The 19,206-nt window shown below is 41.0% G+C and overlaps 1 protein-coding gene across 1 annotated transcript; it reads right to left on the bottom strand.

The window, feature by feature from the left end:
* Positions 1-215: 215 nt before the first annotated feature.
* On the bottom strand, positions 216-2,424 carry LOC147616876 (uncharacterized). Its single transcript, XM_086776523.1, has 4 exons — positions 1,628-2,424; positions 1,448-1,518; positions 719-860; positions 216-575 (listed from the first exon to the last, which is right to left on the bottom strand). The coding sequence occupies exons 1-4, from the start codon at positions 1,700-1,702 to the stop codon at positions 357-359; spliced, it is 507 nt and encodes a 168-aa protein (XP_086632649.1). The 5' UTR covers positions 1,703-2,424; the 3' UTR covers positions 216-356.
* Between the last annotated feature and the right edge of the window lie 16,782 nt (positions 2,425-19,206).

Below are 19,206 nucleotides of genomic sequence, written 5' to 3'. Positions count from 1 at the left end.
ACCCTGAACCCTTGATTACACTGACTATTCCAGCCCACCCATTTAAGAATGCTGACTGTCCAACTCAATCACATCAAAAAAGTTGTACGCCTAACCTTCCTATACTACTAGAAACAACTGCCAATACAAAACGCATACTCAATGGAACATGCAGACAAAACTCCCTCTACACATCACTAAGACATATTAAATAGGATAGTTTTTGAACAATCAAATGGAGACAAGACTCCTTCCTCTTCTGATTGATACTCACCTAGCAAGTGCCTTCAGAAAGAGCTTCCAGGCTAAGCCTGGGCAAAAAAGAATACTTAACTTCTCGGGCATAAATTAGCCCCTCTGAAATACTAATACAATGATCAAGCCTTTACTGAGAACTCATCTTGCCAAGAGATTTTCCTCTTTCCTGCCTTCTTTGCTGGTGCAAAGCCATTAGAAGCATGCTTTGAAGTAGTAGTTTTTAACACACCAACCACATCCCGGTTCTTGGAAGAAGGTAATGTACCAGGAGGCACCCTAACCAAAGGTTTGGAAAACTGAGCCTTGGAAGTAGGGGCATGAAACTCTCCATCCGACAACTGCAACCAGCCATCCAGTATCAATATGTTCAGAGAAACAATCCCATCATTTTTCACAGTAGACACACACAAGAAAGTCCTTTGCGACATACGCATACAACATAGATATGCTACTACACGGCAAGATGGGAGAGATTACTGACCATCCTTCCAGAGGATACTCGGGCTGGTGCAAGTACATAATGAGAAGCTTCCCCTACAGCATCCCTCGTAGAGTAATGCTCCTGTATCCTCTCAGATCTGCTAGCATATTCTTTCAGCATGACTGCTCTTTTCCTCAAAAATCTGTAACATTTCAAGTGTGTAAGTGCAACCTAAGGTACCTTACAAAGAAAAATGTTTGGGAGCATTGCCGCAAAACTCTACTCATTGAGCTAGACAAGACCTTCCATTAAGTAAGCACACGATTTCAGAAGTTCGTTACTCCTTTGACACCCAGTCCAGCTAATCAAACTGCCAACGTAAACCCTTCCCATCTAAATCCAAAGGGAAAGTTCACATCCTTGTGACAAATGTGTATGAATAACTCTGTAGATGCAAGCATAAACACAAACGAGTTGGACAAACTCGGACTGCACACACAACCGTCCCTGCCTGTGGAATAGCATGGGTGCAATTACCCATCCGTTCCTAGCATGGGTAACCACAACAATCGGCACAGAAATTCGTTTCTCTATCCAGCCTCGGGTAAAAAACACGCGGTAAATGTCAGCGTGCACAAGAAACAGAGAAGAGGCCAAATAACAGTAGCAGTTACAGCAAACGCAAGTCACAAACTGCTTTCGCAAATCCTTCAAATTAAGATGAAATTCCTAACTCAGTCTGCGATATCATTGGAACATAGCTATGGTATGATGGAGGTGTACACTTACTTGACCTCTGCTTGAAGTATCCGCTTAGCTTCCTTGGCCCTCTGCAATTGCCTGGTAACTTCCTCTGCTTCCTACAGAAAAGAGGGGAAAACACAGGAAACAGCGCAATCAGGGACGATCTGCAGAAATCGAAGAAGCCCTTGAACGAGCCCTAGGGTATAGGTGATGAGATGGCCTCACGGTTTGAAGCTCTTCGAAATCCTGCTCCAGGGCGCCGTACTTCAGAACATACTTGTCCTCGTAGTCGGCGTCCATCAATCCCTGTGTATGCGCATGGTCCACGATGGGATTTGTATGGGGGTAGTCCGCGTTCAGAAAAGCATCACAAAAAAGCAAACCCTAGCGGCCGGTTCCCAAATGAGATCGGCCGGCCTCTGCATGAAAAAGAGGGGTTGGGGCGTAAAAACCGCCAACAGAAAAGAAGCGATGCGAGACAACGGCTTCACGCCCTGGATGCAGCAGAAACCTTAGATGCAAGTACAGAAAACCATAGATACGGGAGAGCAAACCCTAGACGCAGGGCGGCAAACCGGCGCTGCACAAGGTAGCTGAAGAGCAATCGAGGCAAACCCTAGATGCAGAGAGAGGAAACCCTACTGCAAACGACGCAAGGTGCAAAGAGACTGATCTCTCGGTGCAGGGAAGGGTAAACCTCGAGAGGGGAAAAGAGAGGGGGGATGGCTGAGGTAGGGAGGGGGGGGGGGGGGGGGGGGGGGAGGATTCTGTGGTCTGAAGAGAGAGTGGAGGGGGACCGAAGGGCGTGGCAGGGTCGGCGGGGTAACAGGAAAAGGGTTTCGAACCGAAGAGGGGTAACGAGGGGGGTGTACAGGGCGGTGCGAAAACAACAGGGGGTGTGCAGAGAGAGAGAGAGAGAGAGAGAGAGAGAGAGAGCAGACGCAGGCGGAGAGAAACGTGGAGCCCATATTTTTGGCCAAGACAGATGACCTCGGTGTTGGGTTCCCCCCCCTCTCTCTCTCTCTCTCTCTCACCCTTCGCCATAGCGGCTTCGCTTCCTGCAGCTCCCCCCCTTCCTTCATAGCTGTCCTTTACGATCCCAGTCTTCTTCCAGGAAACCCACCACACGTTTTTCCCGGAATCTAGGCCCTTGAACCTCGACCGTCTTTATCAACCTTGGTTGTATATCAAAGCTCAGGATTCAAGAACATGCGCGTGTTTATAAAGCCCAGGGGCGGACAAATGAATCTTAATACCCACCCTCAAGAGCGTGTATAGGTGTAGAAATTTCATTTATCAATTGATCATGGATGTCTAACTTGCCCTAATATCTAAAAGCAAGCCAAAAAAAAAAACAAAAACAAAAACAAAACACATAAACATGAACATAATTATTTCTTGATGAAAATTTTAGGTATTTCAAAAAGTTGATGTTTCCGATATTAGAGGAAGCAAAAGGAAGGGGAAAAACAATTGCAAATCACTCCAAATCGGACTTGACAATTGTAGTAGAATTCAATACATGTGTGAAACCCATAAAAGCCATAATCCTTCAAAATAGTCTCTGGGTCCTTGGAAATTGCACCTCTCCCTTTCCATTTTCATGTGCACCTCAAAACGTCCTTATTATTGCCACCCATGCTATATGATCCAATTCATAAAAGACCTTGTTCAAGAGACGAGAGCTAGCCTATGCCAAAACAAGTGTCATTTTCTACTTCACAGTAGAGCCACAAATGCAACTTTCCTTGAGGGTGTGCTAGCCCATCGTTCACCTCTCCTTGTTGTCACACTGAGGAGACGGCTATAGAAATGGAGGTAGAGCTCCCTTTGCCTAGATGGAGGCAAGAAGAGGGTTCATGAGAGGGGGGTAGAGGAGAAGCTCAAGCAAGGGAGCAACCTACAGTCAATCCTATCTAATCAAGTAAACCATCAAGCTATGCAAAGATCCATGACAATACAAGCAAGCAATAGAGAAGATGGAAAGCTTCACTTGAATTCTAATCCAAAGGGAATGAATGTGTATTGCTAAGTGTGAGCATGAAGCGGGTTTCTCGAAGCGAGTTTTGGAGCGGGTTTTTTTTCACAACCATCTCTCTCTATACCCTTGTCTCTCTCTTCTCCCCTCCTCCCTACTCCCACCTTAGCCCAGCCCACCAGCCCGGCCCACATCCCCCCATTGCAACCATATGCTCTCTCTCTCTCGCTCTCTCGCTCTCCCTCCCTCTTCCCCTCTCTCCCTTTCTCCCTCTCTCCACCTGTCTTATGCTCATTTCTTGCTTTCTCACCACCTCCTCCCTCCTTCTCCCCATTTAAAACCAATTGCAACCAACTCCTTCTCCCTCTCCTCTCCCTCAGCCTCTCCTCTCCCTCTCTATCTCTATCCCTCCCTCTCCCTCAGCCTCTCCCTCAACACACTCTCTCTCTCTCTCTCTCTCTCTCTCTCTCTCTCTCTTATTCTCATTTCTCTGCTATCCTACTCTCATGTCTCTTCTCCACTTCAATGCCTCTCTCACCTACTCTCATGTCGCGTCTCCTCTTCAATGCCTCTCTCGCCTACTCTCATGTCTCTATCTTCCCTATCCCTCACTCTTTACACACACATACACTCTCTCTCCCTCTCCCTCTCCCTCTCCCTCTACGCACACTCTCTCTCTACCTCCTTGTACATGCACCCGTATGCATGCTCTCTCCATCCATGCTCTCCCTCCCTCTGTCCCTTCAACTCTATTCCCTCCATTTGTTCCTTCTCTCTCTCTCTCTCTCTCTCTCTCTCTCTCTCTCTCTCTCTCTCCGTCTTTATCTTTTCATATAGACAAGAAACATGTCTTAACGCTATGGAACATGTCATCCACCTTTTATTTTTCAAATACATGAGATCAAAAGGAACCTAAGATATACAAATTAATTTGTTGTGATCTTTAAGAAGCCAATGTATACAGAATGGCATTTACAATAGCCTCATCATGCTCCACACATACAACACGTCTACCCTCATAACGCCCCACTAGAGAAAAATCTCTTGCTCCTAAATATTGTTCAACAATTACATCTCCCACTTTTGAACATGATTTTACGATGAATTCCCATAACTCTCTTCCACACAAACAACCTCCTGCAACAACAAGTAATCAATTCCAATAGCCATATTATGGCAAGATTCTTAAATTCCAAACATAAAATAAGTATAACATGCTAATTCATACCTCGCCAAGGGCATCCATTTCTTGACCTTACCCAGTTAGCTTTGGACACTATTATCGACAATAAAATCAATCATGGGTGGTGGAGAATGAATACTTGCAACTACGCTTGTGAAGGTCACACAAATGAGAGTATAGAGCTTTAAAGTAGAAAACAAGTGTCAATAAATAGGAAACCAATGAAATACAAATGCAAAAAAACACACCAAAAATTTGCAAGAGTGGAGCTTACCAAAGTTCCATAAACTCGCCCTACTTCAGTCCTACACCAAACATTCAAGAGACTGACCATTATGTAGCCATGTACTTGTGCTTTTGCCATCAAATTTGTAACTTGTGCCATTTTTCCAATGACAACCAAGGTGCCATTATCTCGTCGAGAACAGTACTAGCTAGGTCGAAGATATGCTGCTCATCCCCATCTACATCACAAATATGGCAATATGAAGACCTAAAGAAACAATGAGAGAGAGGGAATGCTAACTTAAAAGTGTTGAACATCAAGGCTCACCTACTATGTCGTTCCATGTCGGGACTTCATTTTCATTTAATCTAAAAATAGGTCCCACCTGTGGGCAACCTCGCTATAATAGCATGGCACCCAACGTTAGAAGGAATGCCTTGAATTGTGAACGTGTCATTTGTGGCACACACACCTTGCAGTGCATCACGAAGGTGCCCAAACTCGTGAAGGACTATATTATTTCTAAGTGCTCTTCCCACCTCAATAGGATTTCCAAACACCATTATTATTCTTCCAAAGTCAAATAACACTGCGGAATTCAAAAACATGAGAGTGTCATAAGTCTATGCCGTGAATTCAATACTAATAGTGTATAGAATTTAACACCAATATTACCTGTGCAATCTCGAGGTGGCCCGTCATCAATTAATGTAGATATGCTTGCACTTATTTGTCCATGTGCATCTTGCTCGTTGTTATATAAAGGGATTCCTAAGTTCCAAGAAAAATATTGCGCAAATTAAATGAGTGTATTACACTTCAACAGTCTAAGGATTACTCTTTAACTTGTATGTACCTTCAACTATATCTTCAATGGGTCTTTCCTCCACATCGCTTATTTGTGTTGGAAGCTTTATCTTTATTGGCGATAGAGGACTACGCGTAGAACCTGATGTTGGTCGAAGAGGAGCTAAGGGAGGCTTTCCTCTTTTTATTCCTTCCTTCATGCTTCTTTGTTCACAAAGAACCCATATGTTAGTGATGGAGCATTGTATAGAGGAATTCAAATAACAAGTTTTTGACATACTTGTGTAGGTATCTCAGTAGTAGCTGTTGGAGACTGCAGTGAGGTATACATATCATCCTCATTCTCACTATCTTTGCTCCCTCACCATCATCATCCTCTTCTTCGTCTTCATTAGAGTCACCCTCGCCATTCTCCTCTTTGTGTAGAGGAATTCAAATAACAAGTTTTTGACATACTTGTGTAGGTATCTCAGTAGTAGCTGTTGGAGACTGCAGTGAGGTATACATATCATCCTCATTCTCACTATCTTTGCTCCCTCACCATCATCATCCTCTTCTTCGTCTTCATTAGAGTCACCCTCGCCATTCTCCTCTTTGTCTCATCAGTGTCACTACTTGATTCTTTCTCTGGCTCCTCTTCGAGTTGAATAGGTATTTCTTTACCTTTTCCCTTCTCGCTCCAAAGACTTGCTCCCTATACATCAATGTCGTGCCGCATAAGTGGTTAACAAGCCTTGTGTATAAAGAACACTTCTGTAATAAGATTACAATAATTTTTTTACCGGTTTTGTCCCTCTTGTTCTCAATGCATGAGCATATGACTTCTCCTCCTCTTTCAAAAACTGATCTTTACGAAAGTCAAGGAATAGTGTGGACAACTTCTATATATTGTACACGACCACAAATCTCGCTGTTGTGCTTGTGTGAGTACATGGTGTTCGCATGCTCAGTGTTACACCATTCCTTTAAAATTGGTGGCACATGTGGAATGGTCTTACTTGTAATGCAGCTTTGTATCCATCTGTGAAAGAATAGTTAAAAAACATTATTCATCTAACCACAACGTAATTAAATTCATAACATACTCAATTTAATGCTATTTGAGTTAAGGTACTAGGCATTGCACTTGTAAACACATCTTATCGCCTACAAGCTTCACATCTGGATGTGAGTCAACGCTCTGGTTTAGTCTAACCTTCACTGCGCATAATCCTCAAATAAATTCTCTATGTGATGATGTTTCAACTTGAATGTCTCCATAGCAAAGGTGGTTGGCTACTCTGTAAATTCTCTATGTGGCGACGTTTCAACTCGAAGGTCTCCATATCAAAGGTGGTTGGCATGACTATTCTGTATGTGTCTTCTAGATGTCTAACCAATAGACATCCATACTCCACTATTTGATGCCACATCACCCCTTTCGTAGGGGCCAATCACGGAATTGCATTGTTCCAATTGTGTCATGCATTAAATGCAATTAAATAACAATTACAAATTATTCATATTGATATCACATGCAATAATAATAACTTACACTTAGGTACTCTAAAAGATGCAAGCGTGTGTGCATCTCTTGAAATCATAGTGCCTAACACATTTGTCCTCTCGAAAGGTGGCAAGGTCGAAGAAGCTAAGCTATACAGCCTCTCCTTGTTCAAGCAAGCAAGCTTCTCCTCCTAATTTACTTGAGATAGTAATCTTCAAAATAGAGAGAAAATTTAGGGGTCATTCATGGGACTAAACATTACAAAGATTTATAGTACATTTTACCTGAATCTTCTCCTTGTTCGGGACTAGCGATCACCGCATATCTTCAGGTAGTTTTCCTCAGCTATGGATCAGGCTTGTAGTATGCAGATCTCCATCGTTCCTCGACGAGGGAGTTGATCTTTCACTATCTCAACTCCTCTTGTTGCTGCCAACAAGTACTCATCCTGGAACACAACATGAGATATGCATGCATGAGTTTATATATGAATCAAACCATTGAAAATGTGGTGAAGTTTTATGATTATATTATGGTTACTTGGAATATTATTTGTGAGAGTACACCAAACGGACAATTATACCAGGATGGTTGACTAGCTCTTCTTTGGGTCTTGAAGTACTTCTCATTCCACTTCTTATTCAACTCTGAAGCTTGTTGAAGTATTGTCTCCTTGTTGGATTGTCCCAGTGCTCTTACTAGCACAATCTTGTCAATGGGAGAAGAACATATCCAACCTTATTCATCCCAACACAGTAAAATTATTAATATTTGGATCACTAGAAATGTGTATATGTAGAGATACATGGCACGCTTAAAACATGCGTACTTGTTCAATCTAGCAACAAGGGAGAGCACCTCCCCCTCTGCCTCCTCCTCGAACTCCAACATAACCATGTCCACAACTGGGTGGTAGTCCTCTCTATGTTTGAATACTGTGTTTTAAACTTAAAAAACTCAGGACATTCATTCCTTTTACAAATTTCAAAACATTAAAATAATTGATTAATTTAAATACATACCTTTTTTTATCTCCTCCATCCACGCAGCCAACCGATGGTTTCCATCCCAAACGTAGAACATCTTTTTCAAGAGGAACGACCACTTTGTATCTTTAATTAGGTTCTCAAAGTTCTCGTTTTTCTTGTGCCATATGTCATCCCCCAAGATGCTTGTCAGCTTTCGTTATGTCTCTCATAGAGGCAACTTCGATGACTTCAATGAGCATATAAATTTTACCTTGTCCCTCACATATCCATAATTAAAAAACTCATAACTGAGCTTTTGATGTCTAGAAAGCACCCTTCTTATGCGCAAGGGTTGCTCACTAAACGACAAAGAGGGACAGGAGGCAAGGGAGTGGAATTTGTAACCTGTATGAGGAAAAGAAATGTGCAATTGCTATTAAATTACATTTCATGAACAAAGTACAATCCCAAAAATGAATGAGGAAAAAGGCTTACCATAAGTCTCTCTATTGTGTTTTGTAATAGATTAAAATGAAGCCTGGTAGAATATGTTACTTTGAAATATCTTCCCTTACTCCTTCCTTTGCCTCAGTCTCATCCTCCTCTTCACTTTCTACAATCACCTCCACTTCTTCCTCTTCGTCTTGCTCCAATGTGTTTTGGGTGGTCTCCTCAGTCCTTTGTGTCCTCTGGCTAGGTGTAGACTTACTGCTCTTTTCCCCTTTGCCTCTTCGAATTCTTTTTTTGTTGTCTAGTACTTGATGGGATCCAATCTTCCTCATCATCAGGCACCGCATGCTTCTTCTCCTGGCGTTTGTGAAAAGTAGTACTTCTCAAAGAAACTTGCTTCCATTTGGAAACCCTTGTGGCTTTCTCAATGGTTTAGTCTTTTTCCCAACCCTGGACCTCCTGTGCAGCGTCCTCTTTCTCCATTTGTACCTACAAAACAATGTACCACAGAATGTTACAGACTGACAAAGCAAGAAAGATTAAAAAATCATAAGAATAAATACTTCGCTTACCAAATGTTTCGTAGGCCAAATTATGATGGATTTGATTGCCTCATGAAGATATGCAATTTCACCTTTCTCTATTGGCAATGATAGAGGTGCGTTTTTCTCTTCACAAGCATCGATAGAAATGCCTACATGATTTTTAAGCAAAAGAACACCATGAACTCTATGTCACCCTGCTTCTATTTGTAATATGATACTGGAACCAACATGTACTTTGTTGTGGACAAGATTCACGTGATCTCCTCTTGAAAAAGCCATACTGTTTGCTAAACATCAAGAAACAAAACAAAAATTGAAAATTTTAATTATTTTCATCATTTATGAAATATAAAAAAAATTAATGACTTATGCTACACACACATCCTTAATCCACGTAAGCATAGCATTATGTAAATGTACTCAATAGATCAAAGCAAGCAAGCATGCAATAGAATACGCACTTACCAATCCAACAAGCAAGCAATACACATGTAGAAGCATGCACATAAGAATTCTTGTTTGCTTTGAGGTTTCTATTTAATATTTTACGATTTTGAGTTCACAAGATTGGCCAAAATTTTGACTAGTTTGGGAAAATGGCTCTTTTTTTTCTCTCTTTTTTATTATGAAAATGTTTTATGATTATTTTTTTTTAAATTTTTGGGGTTTGATATATGTGATATATCCATATTATCAATACAATTAAGTATATGTGATATGTCCATATTCTAAATACAATTAAACATGTGTTTAAGATTCGAATTACAATTACAATTTCATAATAAGCATGTGTTATTTACCTAACGTCCGTAGAATGCAACACAAGGGCATTAAATAGCTTGCAAATTGAAGAATTAAAAAAACCACCTTAAATGGAAAAGGAATCGCGATAATCCCGGGCATGGGGGGTTGGACGGGAAAAATTATGGCTTGCTGCTATCTCGGTGAAGCTCCTATCTCTGGGCGGTGCAGCTTGCTGCTATCAAGCTTTTCTCAACGTTGGCAATGAAACTAACTACGCTATTTATAGTTGAATAAAATATAAATATAAAATTGTGCTTTGTGTGTTTGTGACGTGCGAGGGGGGGTGCTGAAGAAGAAGGAGGTGGTAGAAGCGGTGGCAGGTCTCAGTCGACGTAGAAGCCTCTGAGATGCCGTAAAAGCTGAAGCTGCAATTTTATAGAAAAATCCAAGCAATTATCTTCTCCACCCAGCATATAAAAAGTATCACCACCTAGGGTGAGCCCCCTACACCACCTCCCACCAAAACAGATCTAGTAATCAAGGTTAAGCTTCAGATTAAGAATCTATGGCAAGAAAAGAAAAAAAAAGGGGGATATGGGCGTCGGCATCCATATCCCCCCTCCTTTTTTTTGGTTACAATTTGTATATTTTAATGCCCGCCCTTTGTATATGTTAATGGTGGTAACACATATCCCCCCTCCTTTTTTTTCCCCATTTGTATCTGTTAATGCCCTTTGTTGACACTAGCTAAATATAGCCATGTTATGAAAAAAAAGCATAGAATGGAGCAAGGTTAGCTTATCAAATGATAATTTTGGCTCACCTTTATAAAAATTAGGGCAATGTAGAATTTTTATTTTTTTTGTTGAACATGGTGTAGTCCAGCTGGTAGAATCTCTAGCGAAGATATGTCGGTGTCAACTACCAAACCCGCCAGTGATGTAAATGTCAAATGGTCATGCAAGCGCCTTGTGAGTATCAGCTCATGTTGAGCTTGATATCTCAACACTCCCCCTCAAGCTCAACTCCATCTTATGAACTCCAAGCAAAGCTCGAAATCTGCGGAGCTTCTCAGCTCCCAAGGCTTTCGTGAAGATGTCAACAACCTGATCCTGTGTGTTGACGTAGACCAAGTTGATGTCGCCCTACTGCCAAGACTCTCTCCCTAATGAAGTGGTAATGTGTTTCGTCCGCGCATGGAAAACTGGGTTCCTGGCCAATTGTATATTGCTAAGATTGTCACAATATATGACAACCTTTCTCTCCACATGCAACCACAAATCAGCACAAGTAGCTTGCGTAACCAAGCTACCTCACACGCTGCCACCGCAGCTCCTCTATACTCTGCCTCTATGCTTGACAAGGCAACTGTGGGCTATTTCTTGCTATTTCTTGCTGCTCCATGTCACGGCAGCACTCCCCAATGAAAACATAAATCCACTAGTAGATCTCCTGTCTGAGATGCTACCTGGTCAATCTACATCTGTGTATCCATATAGCTTCAATGGTACACCTGCTGCATAAAACAATGCATAATCAACAGTGGCCCTCAAATACCGAAGTATGCGTCGCACACTATCAAGATGTGGTTTGCGCGCGGAACCTGCATAAACTAGCTCTCTGAGCCAACAATGTAACTCACATCTGGCTTGTTGATTGTGACATAGATCAAACTTCCCACAATCTTCTTGTACATAGTGGCACCAAGATTGACTTACAATCAGCCATCCCATACTTTATTAGTATATAGGACACCATGATTGGGCATATACAGGATGCCAAGTCACCTAAGGAGGCATGGGACACCTTGGTGAAGCTGTATGAAACTAGCACCAAGGCACGAAAGATTCAGTTAAAGAATTAATGGCATTCAAAGATAATTTACATGTAGATACACTCCACATCAAAATGAATTTGTTGAGCAGAAAAACAGGCACATTGCAAAGATAGCACGAGCATTGATGGGGACAGAGAAGAATATGCCGCATAGCTATTGGGCTGAGACTATGCCTACAGTAGTTTATATCATGAACAGGACTCCTACTGCAGCCATACATGATATAACGCCAGAGGAGAAGTTTACTGGGCAAGAAACCTGGTTCGTCTCACTTGAAAGTTTTTGGATGTATTACATATGTGCATGTGCCAAATGAGTTGCGTACTAAGCTAGATCCAAAAGCAAAAAAATGTGTGTTTATTGGGTATTACCTTGAGCAAAAGGGATATAGATGTTATAATCATGTTACACGTGAATTGAGGGTAAGCCTGGGATGTTGTATTTGATGAGATGAGTAGCTGGTATGCTACTGAAAAAGATGCTATTTTCTGATGTAAGTGGAAATGTGGTTGCACAGAATGCAAGTCAGCAATCACACTCATTGAGTGGACCAGGAGAGTCCTCATCCAGTGGTTCTGTTGATAGACCATGGAGTGGCAACCTACGTCATAATACCAGTCCTAGAAATGTAGTTGGTACATCTCATAAAGGCAGAGAGAAAATGGTTGAGCCCCTTGGTATGCCAGATATTTCTACAGGGCATTCTCTTGTTGATGGTGGAGAGTCTAGTGGCTCAGAGATGAGCCTTAATGAGGAGCTTGGGATTCCAACAATGAGGACACTTGTTGTGAAGAAGGCTATGGAAGCCATGAATGCAAAGTTACGAAGATCTAGAAGAGTCAAAAACCCTGTGCAGAGGTTGACTTATGATGGTTATGTGGCACATCACTATGCTTATATGGCAAAAGTTGTGCAAGTTGTAGAACCCACATGTTTTGATGAGGCTATTGGAAATGTGTGTTAGGAGAAAGCTATGAATGAGGAGATAGATGCATTATATGGAAATGAGACTTGGAATTTGGTGTCATTGCCTGAAGACAAGAAAGTTATTGGCTGTAAGTAGGTGTATAAGGTAAAACATAACAGTGATGGTAGCATAAGCAAGTACAAGGCTAGATTGGTAGCCAAAGAATATGTGCAAACACATGCGAGACATTTGCCCCAGTTGCAAAGATGGAAAATATGAGAGTTGTGATTGTGGTGGCTGCAGCTAAAGTTTGGTTTTTACATCAAATGGATGTAAAAAATGTGTTCTTGCATGGCGACTTGCAAGAAGAGGTATATATGGATCAGCCACCAGGTTTTGTGGATACAGGTCACCCACAGTATGTATATAAGCTTCGTAAGACTTTGTATTATGGGCTGAAGCAAGCTCCACGAGCATGGCATGACAAGCTCCACGAGCATGGCATGACAAGATTGCTGAGTATCTTGTCACTATTGGTTTTCATATGGCAGATGCAGATCACTCTTTGTATGTACGCAAGAGTGATAAGGGTATTGTGATCATCACCATATAAGTAGATGATCTTATTGTTGGGGGTGACAACTTGGATGAGATTGAGCATGTGAAAAGTCTTCTCAAAAGGAAGTTTGAGATGAAGGATTTGGGAAATCTACGCTACTTTTTGGGAATTGAGGTCATTCACACACTTGAGGGTATTGGGCTATCACAAAGACAGTATGTATTGGACATACAGTCGTGATGGGGGTGTGGGTACCTATGAGGATTTAGAGGTATAGAGAGTGTTCGTGATGAGCCATGATGGAGAGGAGGATATGGGGATTTTTTTTCAAAGACTTGTACCACAAGTAGGCAGTTGATACATTTGACCCTGGGGGTGGGCTGCAACAAAGATTTTTTTTGCATGGTTGGCAGTTGTTTTTATAATAGCATTCTGGCATTTGGTCCTAGAGAGATGGAGATGCAGGTTGGCAGGAGGAAGAGTTGCAGGTAATAAGATATGAAAACATAAATGTTTTCATACAAGGGGGTGGGCTATATGTGTGGCGAAATCCAAACCCACCCAAAACATGATACATAGATAGATGGTATGTATAAATGATGGCATGTGATGGATCCATGATGCCAAAAACAACGCGTGGTGAGCAAATTGATAAGGCACATATGCACGAATGAAGATAGAAAGTATATGGGAGACATAGGGAAGCTGGATGACATAATCTTCTTGAAAAGGAGAAGGCGGCAATGGGGATAAGGGGTGAAAATTGTGAAGATTTTAGGGGGCCCTCTAGATAAGGTGGTTCGTGTTACCCACAGAGGAGAGAGAGAAGAGGCAGACTGCAGTAGAGTGGTCTCCTGCAAGTCTATATTTCTGATAATAACAGTTCACAGGTTTGAGAACCTGCCAATTGTGAAGATTGTAGAGAAGCAAAGCAATGCAGTGTAAGAGAAGTTGTTTGTGGATTAGAGCAAAAGACGTTGAAGAACAAAGAATTGGCCTAGAGGTGTGACTTCGGGTTCTCTCAGTAGCCTTTATATTAGATACATGATCTGGATCAAGTCATCTTCCACTGTAGCTGCTAATACATGACTTTCCTTGCTCTTGGATTCCAATCCTTGAATTCTTTTACATCTGCAGTAGTTGGATTAATCTCCAGTATCTCTGGTGCCTCCCCATGTTCACCTTCAATGTAGTCACAGTAACCTTTTCCCATTAGGAAATTGGTCAATCAAAACCTCCAATCATGAAAGTTGTTCTTGTCAAGCTTCTCTGCAATAATTTGGTTTACTCCATCATTCGACATCTTGTTTGCAACACAAATTTACCAAAAAACAGTACTCTTGTTTGACCTGCACACAAACTGTTGTATTCTCTACACAGCGGTACTATACTGCACCCAAACTATTACAACCAGTGACCTCAATTTGCATACATACACCCAATGGCAACTTTAAGACCTCTTTGCAACACACACAGTGTCAGCACAACCAATCGCCCTTCCTGCAGTTCTAAAAAAAAAGTTCTGTAGAGAATCAAAACTTACCTACAGTGCCCGTGAATGCATGCGAACTGAAAAACGGAGGTCTAGATACGCCCAACGGACAGTATAGTTGCCCTGTACCTCTCCTCCCGCGAAGAAAGCTCCTCAATTAGAGTTCGTTTATCGGTATCTCTCGAAGAGCTCCCGAAAAGGGTGTAGTAGCCAACACAAAGGGGGAAGAGTAGATGAAGCTCTTACCCTCGTACCACTTTCTGTGCTTCTCTTGCTTGTCGCTCAACCCTTAGCATGAACCAAGATTTGATACCATGAAAAGATACAGGAGAGAAGAGAGCTTGAGCTCTTGCAAGCACACACACACTCACACAAACCCTAGAAGAGAACACACAAGGTGAGAGGCTTAAAATTCTTCTCCTTCTTCACACAACAAAGAGGTCTACAAAGAAGATCAAGTGACTAACACACATAATAGAGTATATACAAGTGGTCCATAATGTGAACACGCTAAGTGGAGTGGGCAGATGTGGACTAGTCAGTGTAGTCCCCAGCTGTAGAATCTTTGGCGAAGATATGTCGGTGCCAGCTACCAACCCGCCAGTGATGTAAATGCAAACGGTCATGTAGGCGCCTCCTGAGTGTTAGCTCATGTTGAGCTTGACATATCAACATAACAAAGTAGTGGAGCAAAAGGGGTTGCCAAAACTGGACTTTGTTGGCTTCATGTGGCGGACAAGGCTGGGGCGAATTGGAGAGTTGTGAGGACTATTTACAATGGCGGGCCAAACAACAAAATGGAGGGTAGAGAAAGATCATGCTTGTTCCATTGGGAACAAAGTCTCCATAGTATGTGGTGAAGAATCACCAGGATGAGCATCAGCTTTTGTGTAGGCAATGGAGGTGTGCTGAAAGTGAGGAGGATGCCTTAGCCAAATACATACATATATAAGCGCGTGTGTTGAAAGTGAGGAGGATGCCTTAGCCAAATACATACATATATAAGCGCGTGATGGGGTAATAGCAAAGTGGCAGATGGAAATATTCCTTTTATGGATCGTTGGCGGAGCCGGTGGAATGTCCGATACTCTCATTGGAGAAAACAACTAGTCACGGTGAGATAATTGTTTAGTGGTTGGTGGTAGTTATACTTGTATTTGATATTATATTTAATTACCTTCTTCATTAGCAGGTTTTGGATGAATCTACATTGGAGTACGTTTCACAAACAAACTTGGCAAAATCCAAGCATGCAAGTTGGCTTGCTGGCGAGAGGTTCAAGGGGACCATCTCTCCTTATGATGCAGTAGTGACAAACCTAGCAAACGCACTGCTTCAAAGTGTAAAAGACAAGCATTCCAACAAGGGAAGCTCTTAGGGTCTGGTCCAAGCATCACAAAGTTATTAGAGAGGTGTGCTAACATAATGGATCATCACCAAGCCCAATCGCAACAAGTAGGTTGGTGGGAGAAACAGTCAAACTAACTCCTATGTTTCATGTTCCCAATGTCGTGGTGGGCAACAATAAGACAGTGCACCGTAAGAGGCGTCCACAAACTATCATGGATAAGGATGGAAATAGCTCCCATAGGTCTAAATATGTTATTAAGAATCAACCTCGAAAGGGTAAAGGGAAAAACATTGAATTTGTACAGGAGCAAAATAGAGGAGGAAGAGGAGGGAGTGCAAATAGTACGAGAATCAGATATTCATGATACAATGTGGGTAATTTGTTGTACGAAAATTAACAGCAAAGTCACTTGTCAAGCATGGCTAGGTGGACAAGCATAAAAATGTAGAAAATAAATCAAGCGTGAGGCCTCAACTGTGTGGTTGAGAGGCTTGGGCCCTTTTAAGAAAGAGGACATGTGGCTTTACTTTGAGGATCCATGCATGAGGGCCACCTTCTTTTGATTAGCTATGTTCCTAGATCTCAAGGTGGTAGTAAAGACTGGGCTACTTCGTTGTGTGTTACATCTTTAGTAGTAGGGTTTTTGTTGTGATTGTGGAGGTAGTTGAAGAAGAGGAAAATGTTGCAATTAGGAGTTGTTTTCTTTGAAGATCGTTGGAGGTTCCTATGCACAATTGAAGAGGATCTATGCAATGCCCCCCAATCCAGAGATGTATTTGGATGGATGTCAATGGTGAGGCTTGGTGCATGTGCGATCTATTGTGAGTGCTTATTTATGTAAGATGGTCTATAAGAAGTGTGAAGCCCTTAGTGATTATTGCAGGTGTTGTACATTGGTTGTGTGGGTTGAAGAAATGCCCGTGTGTATTCTTCTTCATGTGATAGCTCTAACTCATCTACTTTCACTCTTATTTTTGCTTTTCTTGATAGCTCCAACTCATCTACTTTCTTTCACTCTTATTGTTTCTTTTCTTGATATTTTGGTTAGGAGAAGATTCAAGGGTATATATGTGAAGAGGTTGTCATTGAAGGGGTTGGTTATTATCTGTGAATTAGAATGGTACATTAGGGGAATTTTGGACTCAACTTTGGGCCCTCTAAGAAGTGCCAACTTAGCTTAGAGAGAGATAATCCAAAAAGTCTTAAAAATAAGGTAAAAGTGATTTTGACGTATTTTTCTCCTATTCTTAAATGTAGATAAAGATATAAAAAATATATTCCTATTCTTAAATGTAGATAAAGAATGATAGAAAACTGTTAGTTTTTGAAGTTTTCAATCATGCTTTCTTGTTCATATGTAGTACAAACTACATGAAAAGTGAAGTACATTTATGATTTGGCCAATTTTTTAAGTCTAATGGCTCATATCTCAAAAATTTTACTTGGATGCCGAAATAGCATATTTCTCAAAATTTGAACCAAGCTCATCTAAAAGTAGTTCGACGTTTTCCTATTTTGGTGCCTTTTTATTTCCATTCTAATTTTGCCATCAAGGGGGATCAAGAGAAAAGAGAAGAAAAGATCAAGAGGATGTCATATGGATCAAGAGCAAGGAGGAATACAAAGAGGAGTGACATTTACAACTTGCACATTGAGCTTGAACGTGAATATGAGCCTTTGAGTAAGAGAAATAAACCCAATACTTTGTCTATTGCTTCTAAAGAAATGTTAAGGTTGGAAGGGAATAAAAACATAGATTTATGAATTGATGGGAAGCTATATCCAAAAGACCCTTTTACAAACTCCATACTTCCATTTAAGAATATGACATCTTTGCTTAACTATGTTGGAGATGGCTATAATGGGCTCCTAGGATACACACATCATTTGGAAGCAACAAGCAATGTTCTTAAATTAGAAAGAGATTTGTTTGAGAAGGAGAACTTCCATTTGAAGAGTAAACCATGGAGCAATGTGTACAGAAGCTATTAAGTAACAAGGAAACCATTCTAGGGCTTGAAAAACAAAGGGATGAATTAAGACTTAAGCATACCTCATTAGGTCTACGTAGACGACAAAACAAACTTATGGATATTAAGAAAATTACGCTAGGGGGTAGTGGCATCAAGAAGAGAATACATGCAATCAAGTAAGCTCCTTTCTATTAATCGGTTGATTGTTGTTATTGCAATATTTTTATAAACTTCAATCATTATTGCATATATTCATGTATAATAATTTGTTCATTTCAATCTGACATCAGATCATTGTTGCACTTGGATAAAGAATCAACAATAGAATCTTCTGGCACACATTTTAGTCTTCTTTTAGATTGCTAATATGTAGAAGCAATGATGAAGGAAAAGAAATATAAGAAGGTCGCAAAAAAGCAGATCAAAGACTTTATTAAAAAGAATCAACTTAATCCATAGGACATCTAGGTAATACTTGATGAGGCGAGTATATCACATAGAGGGTACTGAGCCATTTATAAGACTTTGTAGGAAAAGATGAAGGGTTCTAGTATGAAAGGATCATTATTGCCAAATCCTTCTTCAGTTTAAAAAATGCACAAACAAGTAAATGAAGAGGTACTACAGCATTGGGAGCCCCATTTCACATTGAAGACACACAAAAGGAGATGTGGTATATAATGGATACAATAATATTTTTTATGACTTGGAGGCCTTGCAATCGTATGTTGTCCAATTTCTTGATCGGCCTCCTCTTGTGCCAATTGTATTATCCCACCTCCACCACAACCACGTCCACGACCATCACCGAATTGGCAACCACTAACTAACATGGTAGTAATCGATCTTTTGAATGCTGAAGGATCTGAAGAGCAAATTGCGCAAACTGGAGAAACGCAACAAACAGAAGAAATGCAACAAACGAAAGAATCACAACAAACCTAATCTTCCTCTCTTTCTCAAAACAACTAGAGAAATCAAAGGAAATAAATTTCAACGAGTCATCTGCGTCTAATGCAAAGAGAGCAGCCTCCAAGGATGTAGTTTTCCTAATTTTATGGTGATGATATCATGCATGCTTTTTTTCAACTACTACTACAAATGTACTATTCATAGTGACTACACTAAATATATGTTATCAAGGCTAGATGGCAATATTGGTTAGTTAAGCCAAGATAGAATGTGGTTAAGATGATCAAAATTAGTGTGTTTTTGAAGCTAATTGATCATCTTACTTTCCAAGTTTCATGGAGCAAAGAGAGCCACCAAGGGTGTAGTTTCCTTATTTTATGTGTTTG

The sequence above is a fragment of the Cibotium barometz genome, chromosome 37 (assembly GCF_041138505.1).
Source record: "Cibotium barometz isolate CiBa-2024 chromosome 37, ASM4113850v1, whole genome shotgun sequence".
NCBI classification, from domain to species: domain Eukaryota; kingdom Viridiplantae; phylum Streptophyta; class Polypodiopsida; order Cyatheales; family Cibotiaceae; genus Cibotium; species Cibotium barometz.
Note: the sequence above shows the minus strand (reverse complement) of the source record. Positions and strands in the feature narration are given on the sequence as shown.